Source organism: Nicotiana tabacum, chromosome 19, assembly GCF_000715075.1.
Source record: "Nicotiana tabacum cultivar K326 chromosome 19, ASM71507v2, whole genome shotgun sequence".
Classification (NCBI taxonomy): Eukaryota; Viridiplantae; Streptophyta; class Magnoliopsida; order Solanales; family Solanaceae; genus Nicotiana; species Nicotiana tabacum.
This window is the reverse complement of record NC_134098.1, coordinates 79,126,747-79,146,297: the sequence shown is the minus strand read 5'-3', so window position 1 is coordinate 79,146,297 and position 19,551 is coordinate 79,126,747. Positions and strand designations below refer to the sequence as shown.

The 19,551-nt window shown below is 35.1% G+C and overlaps 3 protein-coding genes across 3 annotated transcripts; all 3 read left to right on the top strand.

Annotated features, from left to right (window-relative positions):
• Positions 1-6,132: 6,132 nt before the first annotated feature.
• Positions 6,133-7,561, top strand: LOC107813740 (adenylate isopentenyltransferase 5, chloroplastic-like). Its single transcript, XM_075239174.1, has 3 exons — positions 6,133-6,349; positions 6,430-6,678; positions 7,155-7,561. Exons 1-3 carry the CDS (start codon positions 6,133-6,135, stop codon positions 7,559-7,561), a joined length of 873 nt encoding a protein of 290 aa, XP_075095275.1.
• A 1,310-nt stretch (positions 7,562-8,871) lies between these two features.
• On the top strand, positions 8,872-9,990 carry LOC107813739 (uncharacterized). Its single transcript, XM_016639038.2, has 3 exons — positions 8,872-9,113; positions 9,265-9,815; positions 9,929-9,990. The coding sequence occupies exons 1-3, from the start codon at positions 8,872-8,874 to the stop codon at positions 9,988-9,990; spliced, it is 855 nt and encodes a 284-aa protein (XP_016494524.2).
• A 342-nt stretch (positions 9,991-10,332) lies between these two features.
• On the top strand, positions 10,333-10,935 carry LOC107813738 (uncharacterized). Its single transcript, XM_016639037.1, has 2 exons — positions 10,333-10,539; positions 10,687-10,935. Exons 1-2 carry the CDS (start codon positions 10,333-10,335, stop codon positions 10,933-10,935), a joined length of 456 nt encoding a protein of 151 aa, XP_016494523.1.
• The last annotated feature ends 8,616 nt before the right edge of the window (positions 10,936-19,551 follow it).

The following is a 19,551-nucleotide window of genomic DNA, read 5'->3' as shown; positions in this document are numbered from 1 at the left end:
CTAGGTGTGCAAATTTGGTTACAAGATTCTTCTACAAGATTTTCTTCATTCCACAACCCAATCTTTACTTATTTGATCTCAACAATCTTCCCACAAACCTTATTGGTACAAGCATATATACATAATACTCTTACACCCAAGAATCATACTCCCAATCACCAATCTTTTACTCCAAACTCGAAATTGAAGACTAGGGGTTGAATCTTACCTCTTTGATAAAGATCTTGTGATTAGCTTCCTTGATTCTTGAAGATTGGATGATTAGAATGTTAGGTTCCCTCCTTCTCTCTCTAAAATTCTCTTACCTCTATCTAAAACCCTCAGAACAACACCCCAAAATAAGCCCCAAAGCAGATTTATCAAAATTGGGTTGGGTTATGAAAATAGAAAAATTAACCCTCCGAAAGCAGGTCTGTGGTCGCATAATGGACTACAGAATGGGTATGCGGGTCGCAAAATGTACCACAAAATCGATGGCCAGAAATGGGCTTCACTAGACAGGTCTGCGACTATTTTGCGATCGTATAACTACTTATGCGATCGCAGAATTTATCGCAGAATCGCATTTTTTCAGTCTTTGGTAATTTGGTCATAACTTCTTGTAGGAATGTCCAAACGACGAACGGTTTGAAGCGTTGGAAACTAGACTCAAAGATATTTGCATTTTATAGGTAATACACCACATAACACTTCGTATCAGGAGAGTTATGATCATTTGAAGTTAGGTCTTATGCGAACTCACTTGAAACTTTAGTCTATTATGAAATTTTCAACTTCTACATTCTATGCCGAAACCTATCGAATCAAGTCCGATTGACCTCAAATTTTGCACACAAGTTATAAATGACATAAATGACCTATTCCAATTTACATAATCAGATTCTGACCTCGTTATCAAAAATTCAACCTTCGATCGAACTTTCCAAAAATCGTCTATTTTCTAACTTTCGCCAAAATGCGTCGAATTGTCCTACGGATTTCCAAATCCAAATTCGGACATACGCCTAAGTCCGAAATCACCATACAAAGCTATTGACATATTCAAAATTCCATTCCGGGGTCGTTTGCTCAAAAGTCAACTCTCCAGCCAACTCTTTCCATTTAAGCTTCTAAATAAGAATTGTTCTTTTAATTTATTTTCGAATCTTCCGAAAATCAAACTCGACCACACCCGCGGGTCATAATACATATTACGAAGCTGCTCGAGACCTTAAGTCACTGAACGGGGCGTTAATTCTTAAAACGACAAGTCGGGTCGTTACAAATATAGTCTTTCCTTTTTTTAAATGGATTTAGACAATATAATACATTCTCAAATTAAATTAGTAATAGGATATTATAATATATTTTTAAATTAAATTAGTAATAATAATTTTTAAGAAGTATATCCTAAAAGTAAAAGGATTATATGACTAAAGATATTTACTTGTTTAATTTTATATGAATTAGACACCCGGAAAGTAATTATACTAATGGATTCCTAAAGGTAATCATGTAGGATTCCTACCGCGTAGTATTATGTCCTAAAAATAATAGAATTATAAGAGTAATATCTAGAATTCCGGTTATGTCCTTTTATTATGAGTTATTATGCTTAATATTAAAAGGTTATTTTTGTAAACCGACATTGTATTCATGCTTTTATAATAATATAGAATATATTATCGTGGGGGAATTTTTTTTTCTCGATGTCAACTCTTTATGCAGTCCATTTAATATTACTTTTATTTTTTTGGTATTGGACATTATGAAGTGGTAAGGTATTGCCAATACAGAGGATTTTGATGAAATGCATTTCATTAAACCTTCCTACATATTTTTAATATGAATGTAATACACAATTTTTTTTAATTTTAAAATCTTAAATATTAAAAATTAGCATAGAAGGTATTGTAGTCCAAAAAATAAGTTATTGCAGTTATGCCCTTTCCCTATGAGTTCTTCCGTTTAATATTTTAGGGCTATTTTGGTATATTAATATTGTATTTATGCTTTTATAACAATATAGTCTCTCCTTTTTTTAAATGGATTTGGACAATATAATACATTCTAAAATTAAATTAGTAATAGGACATTATAATATATTTTTAAATTAAATTAGTAATAATAATTTTTAAGAAGTATATTCTGAAAGTAAAAGGATTACATGACTAAATATATTTACTTGTTTAATTTTATATGAATTATACAACCGGAAAGTAATTATACAAATAGGATTCATAAAGGTAATCATGTAGGATTCCTAACGTGTAGTATTATGTCCTAAAACTAATAGGATTATAAGACTAATATCTAGAATTCCGATTATGTCCTTTTATTATTAGTTATTATGCTTAATGTTAAAAGGTTATTTTTGTAAACCGGCATTGTATTCATGCTTTTATAATAATATAGATAGGTAAAACGGTCTCGTGATCACTTAAACTTGCATCACTTTGTCATCCCAGTATATAAACTTATAATTTTTTCATTTTAACACTTCTACTTTATAAAAATACAAGTAATAAACACTTCCTACTGAGCGTATTACTCAATCGCTGTGACATGTCAGACACATCATATTCTTTGTCTATTATTATTTAACACGTGTAGTTTGTGGGTCCCAATCTAATTTCACCAACTTATTAAAATATATATATAAAAAAAAATCCTTTCTCTTCTTCTTCACAAGGATGGCAACCACACAAGTTTAATCCACCATAAATACCACCGTTCTTCTAACCCTCTTTAGCTAGACCACATTCCTCTTTATAGCATTAAGCGCTAGGAAGGATGATTACTTTTCAATTCACAGAAAAAGCTCACATTCTGGGCCCTAATCTTCACCATTTTCTTGGGTATGATTTTGGGACAAACATACCAGCAGTAACTATTCAACGCCATCTCACAAAATTACCATGGCACTAAAGATGCCAAAGAGTACCCTTCACCCCCATATTCTCCTATCTCCAAACACCCCAAACACCACTGCCGGAATTAGTAAAATGTTTAGAGCTCGTCGGAATTCCATTGACTACAAACATTGGTTTGAAAGTGAAAAAAATCAAGTTTTAAGTAAAATAACAACCCATTAAAATTTTGACTCCATCAATGGATTGAATGTCACCAGTATCAATACAGAAAGAATGAGCTGAAAAGGTCAAATTTTTTAATTTTTTTTTTCTTTCTCTTCCTTTTCGCCATAGCTCGTGCTCTTCCTTACTTCACATAAATGGGGATCCATCTTTTTATCTTCATTAATGGAGGAGAAAATGGGGAGGATGGAAGGAAAGAAGAATAGGAAAGTGAGAATCGAAATTAAAGAAGACGAACAAGAGAAAGGGGGGAATTGGGGGGGAAGGTGAGACGAAAATAATGGGGGACAAAGTTGGAAGGGGGAGAGGGGTTGGAGGACGTGATAGGATTTTTTCAAAAAAGAATTCTTCTATTTTGTATTTTTTTTGATTTAACTGTTTTTTAAATGAAAATCAACATATGGACGCGCCATATAAGCGTGACATTTTGTCCACGTCAGCTATGCTTCAGCCACATAAGCATAGTTAACGGTCAAAGATATTTATTAATACTTATACCGGAATGATAAACTGGTCCACGAGGCCATTTTGCCTAACTAATAACCACATGAAATATGGCGGGGGGCGAATGCACTTCGATTGAAGCGGTGTCTTCGCCTGAAAAGTTTAATTAATATGTCTATATATAAATATTAATAACATTGTATGCAAACGCTTTCAAAGCGAGGTCTCGTGTTCGATTATGCGTACCTGGCTTGTGTGTGTTGTAAATTTCTATAACTTTTTCTACCATAAAAATAGATGTCGTCTTACCTGACAAGGAAAACTAATTCAATACGACAATAAACAGTTTTCTTCTGAAATTGTGAATTATTTCATCAAACTTAAAATTCTAATTATGAAAATTTAGGTTTCTCTGCAATTTGCAATATCTATGTCATCAAACATAAAACGTAACTCTGAAAAGATTGCTCTTTCTCTGCAATTTGCAATTTCCAGGAATTTCTAAGTTCTCTTGGTATTTTTTCCCCCTTATTTTTCTTCTTTCTAGCTGGTTTCATGATGATTCTATTATTTTCTTTGTGGGTTAAATTATATAAAATGGTTTAAGTTTTATCTCTATGAAACTGAATGGTTATTTTGTGTCTTATATAGAAGAAAAAAGGTATTTCCTCCGTCCTGTTTTATGTGTATGTGGAACTCTTTAGGGAGTTTAAATAGTTTTTTCATTAATTACGGTTTTGTCAATCTCTTTTTAAATAATTTGAATATTTAATTATGTTAACTCATAGTGTTTTTTATGTAATTAAGCATTGCAAAGATCAAATAGCGAGTCTTTGAGCCGATAATAACTGGATACTTATGTTATGATGGAAGAAATACTTATCTCATTACATTATTTTCTTGATTTTAATCTTTGATTTTTAGAATTGGATTTCAAGTTAGTAACTTCTATTTTATCCTTTCTTCATTTTGAATCGAAAATAGGAGAGTGAGTAAATAAAAAATTCAAAGGAGGTTCATGACCAAGGGGAAAGATGTTAGAGTAACGGTGATTTTAAAATATACGAGTTGTGTCCGAAACAATGTTGATAAGGTATATGTAAAATTTAATTTAATATACTTGAATAATCTATGCGACAATTTACTTCGAGAATTAAGTTCTTTGACTCTTATACTCCGAATTCCTTCATACAAATTAGGTCAGACGGAGTACTATTTATGAAGAGACTATCAAGTATATATTTCAAAAAAATGAAAGTTAGCTCGCCAAAGATAGTTGCAGTAATGCAATTGAATTGTGTTTATTTTAGTATATATCGTTTCAGTGATTGATTTGTTCGCTTCTTAAAATATCGATATCGCTCGCTAAAAATCTTGTGTACTCCATTGGTAATATATAAATGTAAAAGGACACTAAAAGCATGAGTTTTCACTATAGATTTAATCTCATATAGTCATATGTATCCTCTTAGTCACGAGAATATTCATGCATGATGTAGAATTATATCTGTATCGATAGTGGTTGACCTGCCGTCTTTCAGATAGATAAATTTTATTCTCAACGTCAGAAAACGTGAAAATGGGAATAGAAGAGAGTGAGAGACTAGCTTGCTTTTGGTTCAAAATTTTAGAAAAGACTGTCAAACTGAAAATTATTTCAAAAATATTAAACAAATGCCTTGCACCTAAATGCCGACTTCTAATGTCGTTGTTAAATATTTGGGTATTTAGGGTGATAGTGTCATAAAAATCGAAGGGAGTGAATTAAATTACATACCCCTTTCTCACATAACTAAAACAGCAAATTAGGAGATAAATCTAGGAGCAAGAAAAAAAGGAAAGGTCATTAATGTCACTCAGATTTCATATTCTAGATAAGGATTAGAGTGGAGAATATCATGTTATGACCATCACATTTTCAAGGAATAATCTTCAAATCTAGAAAATTCTAAAATAATATGTGTCAAGCATTAATTAGTCCACACCCACATCTTAGTATAAAAAGCTGAATATAATTTATTTCCTCAACCACATTCAAGCAAAATATATTAACATAGTATATATCTTGCTTCACCAAGATACACAATCAACATAAACTACTACTAGCATTTTCACAAGGTTTCTACCTCTTATATAGTGTTTGATAATAGATATATTAATTCTCTTTCTATGTGAAACCAATTGTTTATTTACTTTGATGCAGTAAATATGTAGTGTCCTACTATATATGTCATTTTATCATGATCATAGTATTCTCTTCATTTATGCAAGAAAAATTATACTACTACTAATTATCATGCTTCACTTTATTTGAAGTGGCCTCATGAACATTGACAGATAAATAGAAATCGTGGGTTCGACAGCAACCATTGTTTCTTGTTCAAAAATACATATATATATATATATATATATATATATATATATATATATATATATATATATATATATATAGTTATATTTAATTAAATATATACTTTCTTCACAATTCGTATTCTAACTTAGAACTAATGGTATTTAAATTTTGAATCTGTTACCGTGCATGACTAGTTTTAATTAGATTATCTAATGTTTTAATCTAACATCTATATTTTGCACTTATTTTAATTGTAGAAGTATGAACACCTTCATTAACAACGGGTTGAGCAAGAAGAAAGTGGTGTTTATAATGGGAGCTACTGGAACTGGAAAATCTCGTCTCTCAGTTGACGTCGCCACTCATTTTCCAGGAGAAATCATCAACTCTGACAAAATGCAAGTGTATAAGGGACTTGACATTGTTACAAACAAAATTACAGACCTTGAGAAACAAGGCATACCGCACCATTTGCTAGGTAAATACTTATCTGCACCTCGGTATTTACACGAAACGATCAATATTAATTTAACTTTAATTTTATATATTATTTGCTAGGTGAAATTGATCCGGAAGCTGACTTCACGGCTGAGGATTTCTGTTATCAAGTTGTTTACCACATAGAATATGTGTTGAATTCTGGCCATATTCCAATAATTGTTGGAGGATCTAATACTTACATTGAGGCACTTGTGGAGAATCCTGTGTGCAAGTTTAAATCAAAGTACAATTGTTGCTTCATTTGGGTTGATGTTGCCTTGCCTGTTTTACACTCTTCTGTTTCTAAAAGGGTTGATCACATGGTCCATGCAGTTCTGTTTTTAATTCTCTTCGTTTTTTATATATATGAGGTTCATTTTGGAGATCATTAACACATGACTTTTACCTGTTGTATTAGGTACTACTAAAAACACAAGAATTAGGGACGGGCAAATTCCGTAGTTAAACAGAAAAATCTATCGCTAATCCTATTTAGAGACGAATTAGTGACAAATTAGCGAAAAAGTTCGTAGTTAATTCCATTTTTTTTATAGTGCCGTTTATCATAAATTATAAATAGTTGTCATTTAAGAGATTTGACATGACAAAATGAAAAAATTGTTATTATCTAAACTCTGATATAATTAGAGACGTTCTAAATTAAGTTTTTCCTTTTCGTCTGACTATATGAAAGCATGGAACGTGCACAATCATTGTATAAACGTACTAATGCGATGGTTAATTATGCATTAATTTTAGTTTCTTCTAATTTTTCTGTTTTTAAGAGTCTTGAATTAATTATGGTGCAGGGTTAGTGGATGAGGTACGAGGAATATTTGTTCCTGAGGCAGATTATACCAAAGGAATCCGACGATCCATTGGTGTTCCAGAGATGGACATGTATTTAAGAGAGGAAAACAAATCAAATATTAACGAAGCAGCTAAGCAGATACTCCTTGAATCTGCCATTGAAGAAATTAAGCTTAATACGTGCAAATTAGTGTGTTGCCAACTTGAGAAAATTCGACGTCTGAGGAACGAGAAAATGTGGCCAATTCACCAAATTGATGCGACCAATGTGCACAAAAAATCTAGAAAAGAAGCTGATGATGCATGGAATGAACTGGTTTTAAAACCTTGCTTGGAAATTGAGGCAGAAGCACATATTAGAACTATGCTTCCATTTAAGAAGCTGCAAGTTGCTATCTAAGATTTTCATTAAATTTGATGTTATAGTTAATGCTTTTTATTTCTTTTATTTACTAGTGGCTAAGTAAAGGGAAGGGGAAGAGGGAGTTGAGAGAGGGTTTTAATTTTATCTCTACTTATGGAGAATATGTTTTTTAAAAATTATCATCTCAAGGATTAGATTATCAATTGATCGTTTTTTTACTAAGGATTTCATCCTGAGTGCCAAATCTGAAGGCCATGCTTGGTTTCAAATGTATATGCAATTTGCGTAACTTTTCTCCACACCCTGAAAATCTAACTATAACTCTGTGTTTGGCATGATGTATATATGGAGGTTATTTTGATGGAAAAAGTTTTCTTGAAAAATTATTTTCACGAAAATTATTTTCCTCAAAAGTTAGATAAGAGATTTTTTCGTTCCTATACACTATTTGAAACCTTGTTATGAAAAATATCCATGTTTTTGAATTTACCCGACCTAAATACGATTTAGCTACAAAATATATACATTTGTTTAAACTAGAATCCTTTCTGCGATAGTCTTCCTTATTTAGACGCGAGATTTTTTGGATCGCTTGGAGATTTTACTGGCGCAATCCTCGCACCAATTATGAAGGCAACATATTCGTAGAATCCTTCTATTACGCAGATTTTCACTGGTTATCATCGCATCCTTCTATTCTTTGGTTTTCTCTATTTTTCCATAAACAAAGGTTTTGAACAAAACAATTGTAAACAATTAGTTACAATTGAATTGAATTTAGCGACATAATGTCAAAATTAGTGATTATGCTTCAGCTCAATGGGTGGTGGGATAGCGTTGGGAGATACAAAGATTTTGATGTTGAAGGAATTGAAGTCAATGACGATTTAAATTATAGTCAATTGAATTCCGCAGTTACAGAGCATTTAATGATCGATACCTCCGCAAAATTCATCGAAATCAAATACACTCTCAATGAACATTGTCCTCCAATGGAAATTCAGAGCGATATGGGAGTTCGAGTGTATATGGAGACGAAAAAGGAAAACAAAAACTTAGGAATGTATCCGCTGTGTATAACATTGCGTGATTTCGATTTGGAATGCAGTATGTCGAATGCGAGCATAATTGTAGGTTTGCTTTGTTTTTCCAGTGCTGATATTTTTTCAATTTCAATTGTTTTACAATTTTTCTACATATTATCTATAATTTTACTACATAACAAATGTAGTTCAACTGTTATGTCTACCAGCATTCTGTCAAATACTGAACACATTAATATACAGAGGTCTGAATTGCTATATTATTAATTGAGTGCTGGTTCTTCTGATTATCGTAACACTAACATGGTACAATTGTCAAGCAATTGTTACACAATTGAAAAAGTTTCAAGAACAGTGAAGTTGATTGATATGCAAACATCTCCGCCAATTGTGGAATATGAAAGTATCATCATAACAGAACATACGCCAAATGTAATTGAAGTAGGCCAAGTTTACCAAGACAAGCAAATAATTGTCAGTGCAATGAAGCACTATTCTATCATGAATAAGTTTCAATTTAGGGTGAAAAGGTCTAGTGCAAGAAGGTAGGAATATTTTATTTGTCAAATTCATATTGTGTATAAGTTATAATTTTTTTGTATATAAATTATTTAAGATAAGTTTTTGTGTATAAACAACCTCATATTTTGCAAGTATAATTTCCATAACATTTTTTGAATTATTTTTATTCTGTAGCTACTGCCTCGTATGTGTTGGTGACAATTGTACGTGGCACTTCAAGTCCACCAGCATAAATGAATCAGCATTGTTCAAGGTTCGAAAATTCAACAGATTACACACATGCTCTTTGATGGACAATACAGACATACAACGCAAACCTACTGCCATGGTAGTTGGCAGTATGGTGATGCCAAAATATGCGGATCCTAAGACAATATACACACCAAAAAACATACAAACTGACATGTTGTCGGATCATGGTGTGAACTTAAAATACATGCAAGCTTGGAGAGCAAAGGATAAGGCTTTGGAATTTTTGAGAGGTCATCCTGCTGATTCCTACAGTCGTTTGCCGAGTTATTTGTATATTCTGGAGAAGACTTATCCTGGGTCGGTAGTAAAATTGCAGAAGACTGAAGATGACTGTTTCTTGTATTCATTTATTGCACTTAGTACGTCCATCAGGAGTTGGGAGCATTGTAGGCCAGTTGTAGTAGTTGATGGCACCTTCTTGAAGTCGGCATATAGGAGAATCATGCTAATAGCTAGCACAATGGATGCAGCAGGTAATGTAGATTAATTGTAAAAATATTGTTATAAAGTTGTTTTTGAGACTGTATTTTTTATATTCTCAAGTTTTATTACAGAAATTAAATTTTTTTTGCCACTTGTATGATAGGTAGCATACTACCACTAGCATACACCGTTGTTGATTCAGAAGATGACGCATCATGGAGGTGATTTTTTGAGCAATTCAAACATGCATATGGTGAAAACCCAAATATGTGTGTTGTTTCGGACCGAAATGAAAGTATCTTGAAGGCAACATCTACTGTCTATATCGGCATGCCACATTATGCTTGCGTGTGGCATATTTGGATAAATGTAAGGTCAAAATTCAAGAAGGGTCATCTAAAGTTAAGTGAATTGTACTTTGCCATGTCACGATCATACACGCTTGATTTATTTAATGAAAGAATGTCAAAGATTGAAGAGATCGACACAATTGTTAAAGCATACCTATACGATATTGGCTATCACAGATGGTCTCGAGTACATGCTACAGTGAACAGAACGTGAACGATGACATCAAATATTGCAGAATCATTGAATGCGGTAACCAAAGATGCAAGAGATCTGCCAGTAGTAGAACTATCAGAGTACATGAGGACTCTTCTTGAAAGTTGGACTAATAAAAAGTTATTGAATGCAAAGGGTACGTTCACATACTTTGGGAAAAAATACAACAAAGAGTTGGAGGACAACAGGACATTATCGCAGAAGATGAGAGTAAGCTATAGGCAACAACATCAGATCATTGATTCCGTCAAACTAAATATATATTGGATAATTGTAGAAAGGTTGTTGTATAATTGTAGTTATTTTATTTTGTATCTGTTGCTGACAACTTGTTGTGTGTTTGTAATGAAATTGTAGGTGAGGGCTTCAATAGATTACACCTATACTGTGATAGATGGTGTGAAGCGCTTCATTATTTGCCTTCAAAATAAGAGATGTAGTTGTGGACAATTTCAGCTTGATGAACTTCCTTGTGCACATGCTTTGGCGGCTTTGAGGCACAGGAACGAGTCTTATAAAAACTATTATTTTCCTTATTACACGAGGGAGAGCCTTCTGCAGACTTATGAAATACCAGTAGACCCGCTGCCTGACGAAAGCAAATAAAATGTGCCACAATATATAGCTGAAGAAGTTGTAAAGCCACCTACAGGAAAAAGGCAGCCAGGGAGACCTCAAAAATAAAGATACAAACTATATGATGAAGTAAATGCAAAAAAAGTACAAGGTTTCATGTGGCAACTGTGGAGTAGAAGGGCATAACAAAAGATCTTGTAGGAATGCTCCTAATAGGAAATAACAATTGATACAGTTTAATTTTTTTTTACTAATTACTGTTGATGATAATTTGTCCTTTAAGACATATGAAGTTGTATTTGTTCTGTTCTGGAGAATTATAGTTGTGGTGTAAATGTATTGCTAATTTGAATATACATTGTCTCATATAATGAATGTTTGCTAAACAGATTTTAACTCTTAATGCAATTGATTTGTAGTTGTTTTGTTCAAATACTGGGTTTATTTATTACTTTCAGCATTTTCTAACAACACTGCTAAATTGAATAGATTATGTATTTTTGTATAGTAGTTGTAGAAATAATTGTATATAAAGAAATTATATAGTACCAATATCGAGATCAAGTACTAACAACTTTCAACCAAAGAAAAAGCCACATATATTTTCTATTATATGTAGTAGAATTCTGGACAAAATAACAACATAAAAAGTAAAACAATTGTAGCACAAATCTGCTGCAAATAATTTGCAACTGACTCCTTCTTAATAAATAATTTGTTTACAACTTTACTACAATCCAACTACATCTAAACACTTTAACTACCATTTTTCTACTAAAAAGGGCAACTAATTCCTCTTTTTCTGGACTTGTGTTCTCTCGTTCACAGCTGGTGCACCTTTTCTTCTTGCTAATCTTCTAGTCACCTCACTTTCACTAATTACACCAAGCTCTTGCTTTTTCCTAGCATAATTCTAAAGAAGCGCTCCATAGCTTTGATGGTGTTGATCAATATCAGAAAGGTCTTCCTATGAAATCGATAGCTCTCCAATGCTGACATATTCTGCAAATGCCGCCACGTATACACCACTGTCACTGCAAAAAATAATAGGGGAAAAGTTTTAGCATTTAGTGTAAAATACAATTAGTTAAATAGATAGAAGGAAAGTAGCACATACAGTGATCCTTCTTTTTGCTAGGGTATCTCACCGACCAACCACTGAATGTCAAGAGGGTCAGTAATACCTTTTTCAATGTATGCCTTTGTGTTCTTGTAGTTGATGTCTGGACGCTTGCCATAGAAGCCGGTGTATGACAAGTAGAGGGGGATCATAATAGCAAACTTGTCGACAACAGATTCAACAAGTTTGTGATTTCGTAAAGAGACCATAGAATAATAAACATATAGAACCCTATCAGTGATGTCAAACACAGCCAACAACCAATGATATTTCTCCACAATGTTTATGGGCATAATCATAAAATCAAATTTGTCCCATGCAACATTTGCAGGTAATCGGTACCCCAATATGTATTTTTCTACGACGTCCTGGGGTTTGACAACAACAAGCTTCTTATCGGCAGGAGAATTAATGTACCTCTCATAAATTTGTTCAATTCTAGTCTTGAACATACAGTCAGTGGTTGTAAACCGTATTTTCAGGACCATACTTTCCTCTCTTCCTCAAATAGTATAAAATAACATCAATGTGCTGCAATTTTTTTTTTATTTGTCAATGCTTCATATAATTTAACTACAATTTTCAAACAAAAAATTTACATATTTCTAAAATAACAGAATACTACAGCTAATCATTAAATTCTGCCAGGGTATGTGTGTACTGTGTTGTTGAGTACTTGCCCGGGATGTGCCAAAGTATGAAACCAGTCCCTTTTATCAACTTTCTCCACTTCAAGATCAAACCACGGGTTGAGCTGGTTATATTTTAAAGTATAAGGCGCCTTCCTCCTATTTAAAGACATAGCAAGTACAATTATTATGTTGTTTCAGTTTGAAATTCATAAATTGTATGCACTCGATAATATGAAAAAATTATATAATCTAACCTCTTTGAAATTGTGTAGGTACCTAAATATAACCACTTATTGAATTCTTCCAACAAGTTAGGATCAAAATCGTCACCAATAACCCCAATAAATGGATACTTGATGTTGAAAATTGTAGGAGGTCCAACAGAAGTGCTTCCCCCAGAACTGAAATAAGGGAGAAAGGGGGATCTGGCATGCTTTCCAGGAACCCTTGTTCTTCCCTGATGCACAGGGGTTGTTTCATCTTCATTTACCTCTCCAAACTTAACAATATGTGAGAAAATCTCTGGAAGCTCAAAATCATCCAGCGTTACTGTCCTTTTTCCAGACCTAGAGTCATTGTCCGAATCACCTACATTAATGTAGTCGGCTGGTTCACCTACAATATTTAAAATAAAAGAACAACGTTGTATGTTGGTTGCAATCGTTCTTTTGGGAAAATAAAACTTATATAAAAGTTATTGTTTTTTTCCTACAATTATATTGTAACATATAATACCAGTGAAATCTTCATTGCAATCGTCCACTTGTTGTATATCGTTTGCTTGTTGAATGGGAGATTGCAAAGGCATAGTCTCCTTCTTCTCATTTAAATGCTCTCCTTGTATGCCAAGTTTTTCATCCTGTTTTGGAGAGTCCACATGCATTATTTTCTTCTCTGTAACTACAAAATGTGTACAACTTAATAAAATTGTAGATCATTTGTAATAAACATAAACGACTGTAACGACCCGGCCAGTCGTTTTGAGTATTACAACCCCGTTTCTCCATTTACTTCTCAAATTATACTTTACAGTTGTCGTGTGAATTACCGGAATAATTGGTTTGGGTTCAGTGAGGTTTTGGAAGGAATTGGAACACTTAGTTTCAAGGTTTAAAGCTTAAGTTAAAATAGTGACCGGATGCGGACTTATGTGTAAACGACCTCGGATTCAAATTTTGATAGTTCCAATAGCTCCGTATGGTTATTTTGGACTTAGGAGCATGTCCGGAAAATTATTTGGAGGTCTGTAGTAGAATTTGGCTTGAATTGTCGAAAGTTGAATTTTTGGGAAGTTTGACCGGGAGTTTGACTTTTTGATATCGGGATCGGAATCCGATTCTGGAAATTTGAATGGGTCTGTAGTGTGAAATGTGACTTGTGTGCAAAATTTGAGGTTAATCGGACGTGATTTGATAGGTTTTGGCATCGTTTATAGAATTTGGAAATTTATTAGGCTTGAATCCGTGTGTAGTTCGTATTTTTGAGGTTGTTAGGTATGATTTGAGGCCTCGAGTAGGTCTGTATTATGTTATGGAACTTGTTGGTATGATCAGACGGGGACCCCAGGGCCTCGGGTAAGTTTTAGATGGTTAACGAATTGATTTTTGAATTTGGAAGACTACTGGAACTGAAGCCTTCTGGTGTAATTGCACCTGCGGAAAAGTAGTCGCAGGTATGAGCTCGCAAGTGCGAGCACAGGTGCGCTGAAGCGAGATGCGCAGGTGCAGAAGGTGCTTCGCAGGTGCAGAATCGCATCTGAGCGAGAAGAAGCGCAGATGCGGGCAGAGGGTTGTGAGGCATTGGTCGCAGGTGCGAGGGAAAATTCCGCACCTACGTGAGTGCAGATGCGGACGGATGCGCGCAGAAGCGGAAACTGGGCAGGCGAGTGGAGTCCGCAAATGCGATGTTTTGCTCGCATAAGCGGATGCGCAGGTGCGCAAATCTTGTCCGCAGATGCGGAAATCGCTGGGGCAGAACCTTAAATTCACGGGTTCGACATTTTCACCCATTTTTTGGATTTTGGAGCTCGGGTTGGGCGATTTTGGAGAGGAAATTTTCCACACAACTTGGGACAAGTGTTCTTAACTCCCTTGTAATTATATTCCATGAATTAATCTTCATTTTTGGTGTAAGATTATTGAATCTTCAAGAGAAATAGAAGAAAATTTCTATAATGTCACAAAATAAATTTTTCAAGTTTGAATACCGATTTGGAGTCGGATTTGAGTGAAATTTATATGGTTGAACTTGTAATTGCATGGGTTATCGTATTTTGTGAGTTTCGTCGGATTTCGAGACGTGGGCCCCACGGGTGATTTTTGGGGCGTAATTTCGGATTTTATGGAAAATATTAGCATTTTGATATGGAATTATTTCTTATAAATTGTGTGGACTGAGTCAAATTATTATGACTAGATTCGAGCCGTTTGGAAGTTGATACGCGCATAATGGAATTTCTGGAGCATTGCTTAGCTTGCTCGACATTGGATTTGGCTTGTTCGAGGTAAGTAACTCTTCTAATCTTGGAGTTGAGGGTATGAACCCTGAATATATGTATTTTGTAAATTGTTGGGAGGTACGCACATGTTAGGTGACGGGCGTGTGGGCGTGCACGATAGAAATTGTGACATAATTATTTATGTGGAATTTTATAGTTAATCTTGACATTTTCCATGATGTTTTATGAGTTAAAGAAATTGAGCTAAAAAGCATATTAAAAATCATGTTGAGGCTATGTGCCAGTATTATTGGGACCCACAGAGGTCATATTGCTGTGAATTATTGTGTTAAATTGAAAATTCATACTCAGTCGTATTCATTTCATTGCATATCATATCTCAGTCTCTGTTGTTATTTATTGATACATCATATCATCATTTTTGGGCTAATTTTCATGACATTGTGAGCCCGAGAGACTGGAGAGATTGATGACTGAGTGAGGCCGAGGGCCTAATTGTGAGGATGAGTGTGGATCGGGGCTGCCCGCCTGCAGCATACTTTATTATTATAGCACGTGAGTTGTCCGTGCAGATTATAGCGCTTGGGCTGAAGGAGCCCCTCCGATGTCTGTATGAGTGATTGTGAGGTATGCCCGGGAGGCATGAGTGATTGTGAGGTATGCCCGAGTGGCAAGAGTGATTGTGAGGTATGCCCGAGTGGCATGAGTGACTGTGAGGTTTGCCCGAGGGGCTGTAGATGAGTGATGTTCTGCCCGAGGGGCTGTTTATGATTTTATCACTGAGTTGCATCGCATTGGCATGCACACATGACATACATGCATAGAAATGTATTTTCCTCATGTTGTACAACATCACATCATTCATGATTTCTCACACATTTTTGATAGATGGGCATAGTGATGCATTTGTTTTACACGGGTTATCCGGAAGGAAAATGAAACATCTTATTTATTATTGAAAAGATTTTGTGAAAAATTTATTATTTTCAACAATTCATATTTTTGGTAACTTCGGCAAACGATTTGGGTTTTCACTGATGTATTTGAAAGGAAGAACTATTATTTTTGAAATCATGATTTGGCTGAGCATTTTTTCTCTGAGTTACTTCTGGTATTATTTGCTTCATGTTGTTATGGACTGTAGTGGACTATTGGTTGTAAACCCGACCTTGGTGGAAGCTCGTTACTACTTTCAACCTACGGCTAGGTTTGTTACTTACTCAGTACATGGGGTCGGTTGTACTGATACTACACTTCTACACATTGCGTGCCGATGTTGGCTGCTGTTGTTGTTGTGCTCGATAGTTGCGGGATTTGAAGATGAACCTGCGTTCCTGTTGTAGCTGCCTCTTGTTAAGGGTAGCCTTAGATTTATAAAAGCTCTGTTTAAGTATTATTCAAACAGACTATGTATTTATTTCATTTTCGCTTTGTATACTCTATTCTTAGAAGCTCATGATTTGTACTACCAGTTCTTGGGGAATGTATAAGATTAAGATCTTTATTCACTTAAATTGCTTTAATAACTATTATTGGAATTGGATAATTGAAAGTTGGCTTACCTAGCGGGTTGAGTTAGGTGCCATCTCGACTAGTTGGATTTTAGGTCGTGACAAGGTGGTATCAGAGCTCTAGGTTCATAGGTTCTACAAGTCATGAGCAAGTGTCTAGTAGAGTCTTGCGGATCGGTATGATGACGTCCATACTTATCTTCGAGAGGCTACAGGGCATTTAGGATATATACTTCCCATCTTTCTTTCCTTATCGTGCGAGATTGATTCAGCTTGAGACATAACTCTTTGAATTCCTTCCACGTATTCGTATGCGCACATGAGCGCTCAGTATCAGCTGTGCATCGTTGGCTTGTGATTTTATGAACGAGGTTCAAGATGTGTATTCTGTGTTTTTGGGCCAGTCTGGTGGACTTGAGGCCAGGTTTAGACCGCAGCTTATGCTCATTAGATTCAGTTATTACCTGTACATTTAGACTCATATGTCCGGTAATATCCCTATGAGTGGAAGTTGTGGCTCGATGAGCGGTGGAATGGCTTTGTGATGAGTATGATGTAAATGCGGGTTGTGTTAAGACGATTTGAATATGACGAGAAGTGTTTCCTTGAAATGTAAAGGAAAGGCCATTGGGTGCTTGATTTTCGAATTGATGTGGCGTACAGTCTCCAGTATGAAAGTTTTGGAGGATCCTTCACATTTTTAAATTTTGGGGTAAAACTAAATTTTCACGTCTGGTTAATGAGTTTGGACTCAGATAGACTAAGTGATTGCATAGTAATTGTGAATGCGAAAGGGTATAACAAGATACCAGATTGAGGCTAAGCATGTGGATTATCCCCTGCGGAGTAATCTACATAAGAGTATTCCTTATGATGTGAGTAGAGAGTTTCTTTTCTGCCGACAGGGTGTATGGGTGGAGATTTGAATCTGAATCTGGTTGAGAAAGTTGACTTGTGTGTTAAGAGGATGAATACGAGCTTAGCGGATGATTGAGGTATTTTTATGGTTGGCGTTGTATGAACTTGGGAAGAAGTTTCGTTGGACTGACTGTGGAATTATGGTAGTAAGAGAGTATTGGTATTGTGAGTTATGGAATATTTTAATCTATGGCTTTGAGCCAAGTGGGGGAGTCTGCTATTGACAATTTGATTTCATAGTTAGGTGTTAAATTTTAATTTTGGTCTGAGGCATGCTTGTGGGTTAGCTATGACTTGCAAAAGTTGAGATCGAGGATGACTCGAATAAGGAAATTCCTAGTTAAGGATTATATTGCACGTATGAGTAAATACAATTCGCGGGATGAGTGAGTTGTTATTGGTGAATGATGTAGTGCGCACCGAGTATGAATTTGATATGTGGTGTTAAAGTAGAGTTACTTCTTTGAGTGTTGTGGTGCTAATGGGGCACGTGTCTTTTGGCCCATTTGGGCGGTACAATTAGATTTGAGCAAAGGAGGTGACTCCCGAGAAAAATTCCTGTGGATTTTAGAATTATATATAGCAATTGAGAATGTTTCCGAACTTGTGTATGGATAAAATCCGAGATTTGCGTTTGATGGTGCCTGGACTTGTGGAAATTCTATATGACTATTGATTCTATATTTTTGTATAAGGAAGGTAAGAAGAACAATTTCAAATTCACATAAGGTATTCTCAGAGTGAGTGTTATAGTTGTGGTATTTTTGAAGGTGCTTAAGAAGAATACAGTTGCATATGGGCCGTAGGGCGTTGTGGTTCTATGCTAAGGTTTGTAGGGTGAGAGATCGTGGTATTTTAGCAAGAAGAAGTATCAATCTGAAGACAAATTCGGAAGGGACTCGGAGAAATAGGACAACTGGGTAGTAGGTTGGATCAGTATGGTAATGGATATGATCGGTTCTTTGGGTGCTTATGATGTGGGGGTTTTCTACAGGTGCTTTGTGACAATACACCTGGACTTGACGACCTGCGTGGCTTGGTCGAGTTAGAGGAATTTAGTTTTAAGGGCTTGATTATGTGCAAATGGATTCTAAAGTATTCTTGATGGTTTCTACCGGTGTGGAGAACCTGTTGTGAATTGTGATTTCCTCCTAGAAAGAAGCAAGAGAAAGGTTTCTAACTAAAATGGTATGTAAATTATTGGTGACTCAAAGTTGATAATAAGATTCTTGTGGTTTTCACATGATGGCAAGATAGATATTATGTGTTATACGAAAGCTAGATTTTCATGTACAAGGTGGCAGTACAGTCTTGAAGAGAAGGTAACGAATGTTGGACAACATGGACGGTTTCAAATAACTAGATGAATACTATTACTACTTGGTGTTGTATGAGAATGGGGCAGACTTGAGAAGGCGCATTGTATTTTGACTTACGGATGCATAAATTAATATTGCGATACTCACATGGTTGATAGACTGCTGATATTCAAATTTTGTCAAGTGGCACGGAAGAACTTTTAAAGTATTTCTCGTGGGATGATCGTGTACGAGAGAGGTGTTAGGCATTCGGGTGGTGGAGATGGAATCAAATATGGCGATTCGCATGTTCTATGGATTTGGAGATTGGGAGTTCCCAGGAGCAGATTGTTTCATGGTTGTGGACTGTGAAGTTGTGACCGGAGCTAGCCAGATGATAAAATGTGTTATGATTCAGTCGTTATGGATTTTCGGAGGGATTTTTATCTATTTGTGGGTAACCCGAGTTGATTTGGGGGTCCATAGGTAGGCCCAATTAAGATGTGTATTCTACACCGAGCCGGAATGGTTGGCTCCATACTGCTATTATTAAGGGATGTGTCATTCGGTTGATGTTGAACTTACTCGTTTTCTCAAATGGTCTGTGAGTGACTCCTTTATGCTACGAGGAGTTGTGATTCATTGGTTATGTACACAGATGGTGCGGTTCTATTTGAGCTTTATAGCGGAATTTGAGTGTGATGAGTAC